The sequence below is a fragment of the Cyprinus carpio genome, chromosome A10 (assembly GCF_018340385.1).
Source record: "Cyprinus carpio isolate SPL01 chromosome A10, ASM1834038v1, whole genome shotgun sequence".
Lineage (NCBI taxonomy): Eukaryota > Metazoa > Chordata > Actinopteri > Cypriniformes > Cyprinidae > Cyprinus > Cyprinus carpio.
The window spans coordinates 2,381,668-2,392,119 of record NC_056581.1 but is presented as its reverse complement, the minus strand read 5'-3'; the positions used below and the strand labels follow the sequence as shown (position 1 = coordinate 2,392,119).

At 37.1% G+C, this 10,452-nt stretch overlaps 1 protein-coding gene across 2 annotated transcripts; it reads right to left on the bottom strand.

The window, feature by feature from the left end:
* Positions 1 to 110: 110 nt before the first annotated feature.
* Positions 111 to 9,213, bottom strand: LOC109110969 (trafficking protein particle complex subunit 13-like). 2 transcript variants are annotated; one of them, XM_042764701.1, is made up of 13 exons: positions 9,097 to 9,213; positions 6,409 to 6,477; positions 5,474 to 5,573; positions 4,617 to 4,701; positions 4,408 to 4,535; positions 3,712 to 3,784; positions 3,384 to 3,428; positions 3,041 to 3,058; positions 1,578 to 1,711; positions 1,075 to 1,273; positions 866 to 966; positions 639 to 786; positions 111 to 406 (listed from the first exon to the last, which is right to left on the bottom strand). In XM_042764701.1, exons 1-13 carry the CDS (start codon positions 9,176 to 9,178, stop codon positions 299 to 301), a joined length of 1,290 nt encoding a protein of 429 aa, XP_042620635.1. In that variant the 5' UTR covers positions 9,179 to 9,213; the 3' UTR covers positions 111 to 298. The 2 variants fall into 2 exon arrangements, with proteins under 2 accessions (XP_042620635.1, XP_018979464.1); XM_019123919.2 differs by lacking the exon at positions 3,041 to 3,058.
* Positions 9,214 to 10,452: the final 1,239 nt, after the last annotated feature.

Here is a 10,452-nt window from a genome sequence, read left to right as displayed (position 1 = left end):
AAAACATTATGATATTTAGTTATCATCACCTAGAAGAAACATGATTCTGAGCTCTTTGCACAACCTACTTTTGTATAGAAAACCGTATTGTTTTAACACACTGCATTAGCTGATTTTTAATTGACGTTTTATTTACATTGACAGACAGTTAAAATCATGATTAAGGGATTTTAAAATGACATTTTAAAACAACAAGCTTAAAGGTAAAGAGCAGAATGTGTTATATTCATAGATGCAGAACAGATGGGAGTTGGTCCATTGAGACATTCAGTGCAAAATGCCACAGGGTTGTTTTTTTTCAGCTCTCTGGACTGGTGTACGGACACACCACACAGACCTGTGCGATGTCATCATATTCATACGTCCTCTTCAGGAAGGTGTCTGTTAGCCTCAGTCCAGATATGCTCTAAAAAACAAAACAAATACAGCACATTCATTTTGTGATACTATCATGTGTTGATTCATTTGAATAAATAGTTACAAATTATACTTTTAAAACTGAAATGTACAGGTAGTTATTATATAACATTACATAAGTTGTTCATATCAACAGCATATGGACTGAAAAGGATTTCTTAAATTTTACATTTTGACTCTGCTATGAAAAAGCCCATTGGTGAAGTCTGAGTTTGGCGTACCTGTAAACCCTGGACGGAGGACAGTAGTGTGAGAGGAATGGAGAGGGAAGCGTTGGGGCTGAGTTTCCCCAGCTGTCTGCCTGACACCCCACACCAGTGAACGGAGCGAGTGTTACACATCTCCAGCTCCAGATCCATGGTCCTCTCACTGACAGCAAACAAACCAGCGCTTAACACTGACAGCTTACAGAACGAACACACAGACAGACGCACAGCAGCGCTCTCACCTGCAGTTTGTGATTTTACAGGTGATGTCGAAGGGCTCCTCTAGACTGACCGTGTCTGGGATCAACTCCAGAGAAAGCCTGACGTCACCGTAACCAGGAGCCTGGGGGGGGGACATAATCACATGACTTATTCAGGACTGATTAAGTATGGTGAGAATCCTTGCAGCAAGTCTTTTCTTTTTTTTAAATCCACCCTAAAGCCAGCGCACCATTCTCTGGAGCTGGCTGGTCTGTAGACGTCCTCTCTCCCCAAGGTTGGTTTTCCACACGATGTCTAGTTTGCCGATCACGGTCACCCCCTTGATGACCCCGGCCTTCTCTGCGAACTCTGGCTTGGGCTTCAGACAGTACAAATACTGCCTCGTGTCCAGCGGCTGCAGATACGACATCTTCCCGAACGTTGACTCGCTAGAAATAAAAGAAAATGTTGCACGTAAGTATAACGCCAAGAAGTATGATAGTGAGCTATCATTTTTGGGGGGGTGCAAATCAAGTCAATATATTCTCAAATGAACAGAAAGGTCAAAAGAACAGCATTTATTTGAAATAGAAATATTTTGTAACAAAAGTCTACTGTTACTTAATCAATTTACTGCATCCTTACTGAATAAAACTATTAATTAAAAAAAAATTAAATAAAAATACTAAGCCTTTTGATCATAAATACATGGACAACATGAGGCCAGTGGAACATACTGTATGTAAATGTTACCTCTCATTGTCAGAGGACACGCTGTTGAGTTCAGTGACGTTGTACATCATAGAAGGCTCCAGAGAGACTTTCTCCATGAACATTGGGGATGTAGTGATGTTCTGGATCTGTGCCTCTAGAAACACCTCATCCGTCTGGAGGGTCAAAGGTCAAAAGCATGCTGACATTCAATCATTTACTCAGCCCTGGTGAGATCTCATGCAGTGTTGTACTGTATGTTCATTTATATTTTATACACAGTGTCCCGGAGAGGTACTTTACTTGAAGGGCTCCACATTAAGGACTTAATGCATATGAATTACATTTACCATTTAAGTGTGTGTTCTTAATATCACAATCAATACGAGTTCAGTTCTGAGTGCCGCTGAATTTGAATCATTATCGTGTAAAGGTCTTTGAATGTGGCCCTTCAAATCAAGCTCAAGTGAAATGTATTGAATTTTGGCACAGAGCCAAATGAAGCAGCTGCTTGCCCAGTTGATCTCCAGAAGGAAGTTTAGTATTAGTTTGAGTTGGTATTGTAAGTGGGGGTTAGTTCATGCCTGCGGATCAATCAACAGCACCTTTTGACACAAGTATTGTTATTGTTACAGCATGAAGCAAAGATCCCACACCAAGCCGGATTAATTCAATAACCAAAAAAACCCTTAACACCATTACAACTGATACTAAATATAGGACAGTGTACATGGTGGTATGTGAGATGTTTCTGGGATTGATTTTTAATCTGTCAAAAAAATCTATAAAATAAGCATCAACTTCTCCCAGTCTAAGAAAAAAATAAAAGAGTGAGTTTTGTTTTCTCCAGAGTCAGACACAATGTCTAATTGATTGAGTTCAGCACTGGTCAGATGAGTGAGCGGTGCAGCAAAAGCACTGAGAGGAAACAAGTCAAGGAAAACAGAAAGAAAAGGATTTCTCTCATCTCACTTTCAACTTCATTTCTTTTTTGAGATTGTCAGCATTATAAAAAAATTATAACTTTTTACCACTAAATCAAAATCTCCAATCAAACACATCTAAGGACATTTTGTATTTTCAAATATCTTGGTTTGAATTTTGAGTAAACATTGTATGGCTGATGTTACCTTGGCCTCTCAGGCTATCGGTTAATATTAATATTAATAAAATATCAATAGCCAGATAACTATTTAGGTTGCTGTTGTAGGTAATGCAACCTTTCTAAAATCATGCCAAAAGATAACACTGTAACTTAGTGCCATTGAACAATTTATCTAATAAAGGTGATGGCTATAACGGCAAAAAATTAAACATTTGGGAAAAGAGTTCTACTAATGATATAGAGTTCTGAACTCAGGTCTCAGGACTATTCTGTTCATTAGTGAATCTATTGAATATTGAAACACTTTTCTCATGTTTTCCTCTTGCTTGTTACTCAGAAGAAGGAAAGAAGCAGGTTATGCTGGGAAAAAAAAGTTGGAATGAAAAGGGAAAACAATTACCACTGAACTGAGGTCACTCTAATGGAGGAATAAAACACAAAAATAAACATTAGAGAAGTGAAGGTTACATGCAGCAGAAAATGACAATGTCAGTTTTCCTCTTGATGTAAATGTGAACAAAACAACTAATTATGAATGAAACACACTACTTACAAAAGAGATATCAAATGAAAATGTATAAAACGGGTTCTTAAAAAGCATAGCCTCACTATAAATTATTTCATAAGCAGCGAGGCAATGCAGGAAGGAAGTATGACCATGAAACTACAGACAATAAGTGGGTCAATTCTCTAAATGTTACAAAAACACATACAACGGCTCAAAAGAGTAAAAGTAAACTCACCTCAGCATTGTAGAATTTGGTTTTTACATCTAGAGGCTTGAGAACCTGGTTGAGAATAGAGTTGAAACTGAAGTTTGATTGTACCTCAACAGAATCCATGTCAAATTCTATTTATCACACAACTCAACGCAGCAACACTTCTTCAATACAACACTCTGCAGAGTATCTTCTGGAAGCAGCGAGCAGCGTGAAATCTCATGCTTGAGTTCAAATGTCAAGCTTTAGTGTAAATGAAAGTCTGAGCTCTGTGTGAAATGGTTTAGGAGTGATGCGTGGAGCTGGCATCCAATCACAGCGCAGACTGACTCGACGGAGGAGACGAGCTCACCTGAAATTTGAAGAACTTTCTAAAGTAAAGCTTCTCTCCCATCTGAGTGGTGTAACTGACGGCACAGACCAAGCTGGAATCAGATGATGAACACATATGGTGAGGACAACTGCATTTTGTGCACAGCTCTTAAAATGTTTTTGGTTGCGACATAATTGTCACAGCGTGTAACGGCATCTGCAACGCATTTCAGTAATGTCACAGATTTCTAAGCTTAAAGTAGTTATACTAGATATTAAAATAATTTAAGAAAGGTTTTTAATTGGAGGCGGGACTTGATTTTTCTCATGTGGCATTGGTTGGATTGTGAAAAGTGGGTGTGGCCAGTTCTGAGTGTGCATTTGCAGCGATTTGTGGCAGTTTTATTTATTATTATTATTAAAGTATTTTATTTCATATTTTTAGTTTTCAATTTAATTTTAGTTTACTTTTTTTTTATTTTGTTATGTGCTTTTGTCATTTTTATATTTCTATATTTCAATGTGACCATTAACCGACATCAAAGCGGAATGCACATTTCAAAATAGAATCACTGGCTGTAGCATTGTTTTTGTGAACTTTGCAAGTTACCTAAATATCTGCAAATGTATTCTACAGTACAGTCAGAAAATGACATACAGCACCTTTAATTCTAACCTGCATTACATTATCAAGAACTAAAGGCTTAGAGAGTTTAGACCATCAGAAGTTACATACATGTGTGTCCCAATCTCCTTGACCTCATGATGGATGACATCATCAATGCAGCACTCAGGCTTGAGCTCCGAAACAGCAGAGTTTGAAGCGGATAAATTCAACCTCTGGGAGCTCGTCTGCAGGTCCGCCTGAGAGAGGAGAGGATCATGGGATAGCAGTGAGACAAAACAGCTGCAGAAGATCCTCTGTTACTTCACACGAGCCGTTACCTTCACAAGAATATCTTTGACTATTTGATTGCTGTCGTTGTGCACGCTGATGTAACTGGAGAAGGTCTCGCCAAGGAAAATATTTCTGTACAGGAAATGGTGAGAAAGCATATTTCGAATCGCTGCAGCACTGAGAGATCGTGGCACTTTCCACGAATAGCACCTGAGGTGCGTAACCTGCACAAAATGTTGGTCATTAACCTCTGGAGGTCAGGCGAAATACTACACGAGCTGATTTAGTTTCTATTCTTTTCATGTAATGTTTGTGATCGTTGTAAACTGTTGTCTATATACTTGATGTGTGTCATTTTTGGTTACAACTTAATGTTAATTTCAACATAAGCTAAGATATTAAAATCAAAAATTGTTATTTCATCATCCTAAAATAAAAAAATTAACTAAATTAACAATGAATAGTTGTATTTTATTTAAGTAATTTAAACAAATACTATAACAAACGCATTGCTCATGGTTAGTTTATGCATTATCTAATATTAACTAATGTAATTAATGTTAAATATTCTAAAGTGTTACCCAAAGTTTTAGCATTATTCATTTATTTTGCTAGAAAATTGAAAAAAGCTCTGATTTGGGGTTTGGAACACAGACATTTGATGTGTAATGAAAGTTCCTTTTGTTAAAGTGTAGTTAAATCAAATATATCTAATAGTTCGAACTACAAATAATGGGGGATTTTTGCCTCGAAATCTCTTAAAAAGTCATGTGATACCAAAGAGTACCATATTTGTGGAAAGTGCCATCAACTCATTAACAAATCCAAAAATAAATCTCAAGCGTTTTAATTATCATCATGCATATCTAGCTAACATAAGTTGATTTTAATAAACAAACATTACCCGAAATTCTGTGGCAGCGTGAGCATTTCCCCAAGGATTAGTGTTTCTGCCCCCTTTACGGTCGATGGATCGTCTTTCATGAGTCGTACAAACAAATCACCTGCAGACATGTGATATGCTGAGCTGTAAAACCTCCTGAGTGACAGTCGGCTCTTAGATTTAGACCGCACTAGACATCTACATCAATAGATTGTTTTATCTGTGCCTTATTTATGCATAGGCAGCCATTTCTGACATGTATGCCACAGGCCAGGACTTCCAGATGTGTATGCATGTATATGAGATGCTCTCCTGTCTGACAAATATAACATCAACATGTACAAATCATCAAGCCACAAGTATTAGCCAAAGAAACCATGTTTCTGCTGACTATTTGTACAAATTAAAGGCATAACACGATGTACTGCATTTACTTCTGGTTTCCAGCATTACAGTCTCATTCATGCTGATTTATAGGGGAACATATTTCATCCCCTTTTAAATATAGAAGTGAACTGTCTGAACTGTCTTAGTGACGTGTGTTTGTGGAGCACGGCTGAGAGAGATCGTCTTTCAGAGCCACTGGCTACCTGCAGCTGAAAACAAACACTGCACGCTGCTGATATATCACAGGCTTCCTGGGAGGAGACATCTCACAGAGCTGCTGCTAGTGGCTTTCAGAGAAGCTCAATACTGGACTCAGCAAGGGCTGATGTGTTGCATTACAAAAACAAGCAGTGCAATGTAATACTTCAGACCAGAGATGCCCAAACCAGGGCTGTAGGCAAAAAATGATTTTAGCCCTTCATAGCGAACAGTTTGGGTAAAAATAATTTAATGAATGAATTCTGAAATTAATTTCTTTACCAATGCATCAGAATCCAGTTTCATAACGTGTTTTGTTCACATGTTTGTTGATGAGTAATAAAATCACGGTTAAGTGTGATGGGCTGTACCTGGAAGGTCTCGGTCCTCACACGTCACCGGCATGTTTGTAAAAAGCGTAGGTTTGGTCAGCCGCATCACTGGACAGAGAAAGATCAGACCGTCAATATGAAATCATTACAATACACAGATTTCTTTAAGGCTGATAAGAGTAACAGTAACAACTTATATAGACACAAATATACAGTTAGCTTCTTGTGTAATTTTAAAAGCCCAAAAATGAAATAAAGTGATATTTTCAGTATGTTAATATATAGATAATGGTCTTCCTGAATCTATAACACTGTGAGTCCTCAGCTATAAAACCAAATTACAAAGATCTGATCATATCTCACTGTAGCAGGAGTGATTGTCTGCACCGTATATTAATTTTCACTTGCTATATGAACAGAAACAGGATAAAATCGTGGACACAGACATGATTAGAAAAGACTAAATGGTCTTAAAAAGTGTCACGGTTGTGATCTTCATGGTCAAAAATGACAGTGAACCAATGGGAAATAAGTGTGTATATCATATATAAGATATTAATGTCATCTAGTGTTTAGTATATAAGATTTTATTATTTTGACTTGAAAATTATATTTGTATTATTTTATAAAGAAATAAATAGATTAATTTAGAGATTAATACTGTCTAATACCATGAAGTCCCTTCAAAACACAAAATATCAAACAATTTATATTATTGAAATTATTTAAAATATAGCACATACATTTCATTTAAAAAGTTGCATTCGTTGAAAAGGGTTGATTGCAGAGGATCACAAATAAGAGCTTTAATTGAGCGATGGTTAATAAAATTCGTAATGGTTTCACTTTAAAAAAAGAAGATATTTTCTTATGCAAAAATAACTTGTTATTTTGATTTTAATTTTCTTCAGGTGCTGTGCTGCAGTGTGTTCTGTGTCCTGCTCCTTTAGCACTCAGCAGGTCTGACTCTCGAGAATGATCCGTTTCATCCACCCCTTACTAAAACTGAACCGATTTACACCAGTGTCTCTAACCTACTAACACATCAAGATAACTAACATGAAAAAAAAATAAAAAAGAAATAATTTATTGAAATTAAAATCATTTATTATTCTTCATTCATTCATTTTACGCACAAGACATTAAGTGCAAGAAATTAAGTTCAACCCATTAGAGATAAAGATGAGTCCTAAAATCCCCAGTACACACAGATGCATCACTTCTAAGTGCTCTTCTAAGTGATCATCTCACACAGTACTACACTCATTAGGTGCATACTTATGCACTATTCTATGAAGTTTTGTAGTATAATATAATAGTGCGAGTAGTGCGTTCACACTGAAAATACCAAAAATAAACAAGTGCACTTCTTTTTCTTCTTCTTTGGATTTAATGGCGGTTGGCAAACCAGCTTTGGTGCATTTCTGCCACCTGCTCAGGTGGAGTGTGAAGTGTTGATGTAAAAGGCAGGGAAAGAAAGGGGGGAAAAAATTACTTAATTAAAAAAAATATTTTAAATTCTTCTAATCAAACTAATTTTCTTCAGATAGTCTAATAACGCTAAAGTTACTGTTAAATTACCATTCAGCTCTTCAATGTTATCTGTTTTATTCCTACAGTCTTCACTTCCTCTATAAGCCGAGCTCTCTCTTCTTTATAATCAGCACATTTGCGACTGTTTCTGGACTCCCTCATTTGCTACACAATCCTGTATTATGTTTACCAATTTAAAAAAGTGATTCAATGCAGTGTGCCCAACACGGAGTCGAAACCTGTCTCACACTTCCTACCTCTTTATTTATTTCATACGTGTCCATAACTCTTGCCATCTTTTCTTAATGACCTTTCTTAACTAACCCCTTCACTTCAGCTTCCCCCACAGGGACATTTACATTTATTATTCAATACTTTAAAGCCTTTTTTGTCAACTATTTCCTTTCCCACAACCCCCACATGTGCCGTAATCCACAAAAAGAAGACTCAAATTCCTTCAATGTGCTGAATTCTGTACAGAGTCTGGAGGTTTCTATTAGAAAGTCCCGTCTGGAGTTAGATTTTACATTTTTAGACTAAATAAAATAATAAAAAGTGAGCTGTTCTTCACTTATTTATTAAGTCCAGCTCTGGAATGACTTCTGCTGCAGATTCTGGATCTTTTGAACCATCAGTAAATATCTGAGTACAGTAATGATACTCCTGATCTAAATACTGATGATTATTAATATTTTTCCAGTAACTGCAGATCAACCAATGGAGACGAGGTGACGTAGCGAAGGGGGAGGGGCTATCAGACTCCGATTATGAATGACAAAATAACCTTATATAACCTTCTATAGTTCATACACTACACGGGTGAGTACATAGTGTATAAGTATACAGTGTATAGAGCGTGATTTGGGACGCAGCTCTTAAGAGACTGTTTGTCTGATGATCCGAAACAGCACCTGTCATTTGTTTACTACAGGACAGCGATCGAAAGACTACTAGACACACATGACTGACGATAGTAAACATGTACTATGCCTCAAACCTAATGAGCTGCAGCAGTTTGAGAACTAGTCGACTCTGTACTCAGCAGAAGTGATTAGCATTAGCAGCTAGCAGGGATGCGCGCGGATACAGCGGGCACTGCGGCGATATTTCTGAATGAATCTACACTCGCGACAGCGCTCAGACATCCGGCTGCTCTTTCGGCTCTCTGGCAGGAAATGTAAACACTCGCAGTACCTTTTAGTGCGAGGAGATGCTCTTGTTTTGCCTGGTTGACTTCCATCTTGTCTGCTGCACTGGACTGACCTTTGACCTGCATATCAGCTGCTGACGGCGAGTACAGAGGGACAAACAGACAGTTCTTCTTCTTCTTCTTTTCATTTTTTGGCAGATTGCAACCATGACTTTTAAAGGTGCATACCGCCACCTACTGTATCAGAGTATGTAACATGAGCTATATCCATTGGTACTACTTTATATCAAAAAAAAAAAAACCAAATTATTCTATATCCTATTGTATATCCCTATATTTTTTAGATATTGTATAACTGCATTCTGTGTATCCTTTACCCCATCTCCTGTTGTGCCTAATAAACCTTCAAGGTTCCACTTCCTTCCTGTCTGACTTATCTTTTGTTTTAGCCTCATCCTCTCTTCTCTATATTTCTTACAATATAGCAATACATGTTCTACATCTTCCTTGGACCTACATTCCAAACATTCATCTGATGGACTTTTGCCCATTAAAAACAGTGTTTTATTTAACCCTGTGTGATCAAACCTTAGCCTGGTTAAAACACTCTCCTCTCTTCTGTTACTTCTATTCACACCCTGAGCATTAATAGATTTTTGCAAGCTTTAATATTTCCTTCCACTTTTATCCACATCCCACCTATCCTGCCATTTCTTTAACATTTCTTTTTTAATTATCGCCTTAGCTTCTCCTTTTCCAAGAGGTATATTTATGACATTGTTCATCTTGGTTGATTTTTTTGCTATATTGTCTGCTCCCTCATTCCCTTGTACACCTGTGTGGGCAGGTACCCAGCAGAATCTCATATCTATCCGTAGTCTCTGTAATCTAAATAAACTTTGTTGAATTTCTAGCATTAGATCTTCTCTATTAGATTTCATATTTTGAATACTATAAAGAGCTGCTACAGAGTCAACACAACACACCACTCTGTCTGGTTTTACTTCCTCAACCCACTGCAGTCCTACAATAATCGCCATCATCTCTGCCGTGTACACTGATGCCTGATCGGGTAATCTTTTCCCAATGCTTATATTCATTGTTGGTATATATATTCCTATTCCTACCTTGTCCTCTTCATCTTTAGATCCGTCTGTATACATATCTAAATAACTGTAATATTTGTTCCTTATGTACTGACTTGCCAAATGTCCTTTCCTACTCTCTTCCCATTCATTTTTTAATTCCAATATATTTAAGTCTATCTTAGTTCTTGGAAATAACCAAATAGGGATATTACTGATAGGTCTAGGGGAGTTAAGCCATATATTATTTACTCTATATTCCTCTGATTTAGTCTTTATTACCCATCCAAAACCATTACCTTTAAAAGAACTATA

Bases quoted from the DNA above. Each gene is read 5' to 3' on its own strand.
- LOC109110969 (XM_042764701.1), bottom strand. From the start codon at position 9,178: ATGCAGGTCAAAGGTCAGTCCAGTGCAGCAGACAAGATGGAAGTCAAC. The intron at 4,702-5,473 runs GTAATGTTTGTT...TTTCCTGTACAG, and splicing joins ACGCTGCCACAGAATTTCGG to AAATATTTTCCTTGGCGAGA. The intron at 787-865 runs GTGAGAGCGCTG...GTTTGCTGTCAG, and splicing joins TGTAAAATCACAAACTGCAG to TGAGAGGACCATGGATCTGG.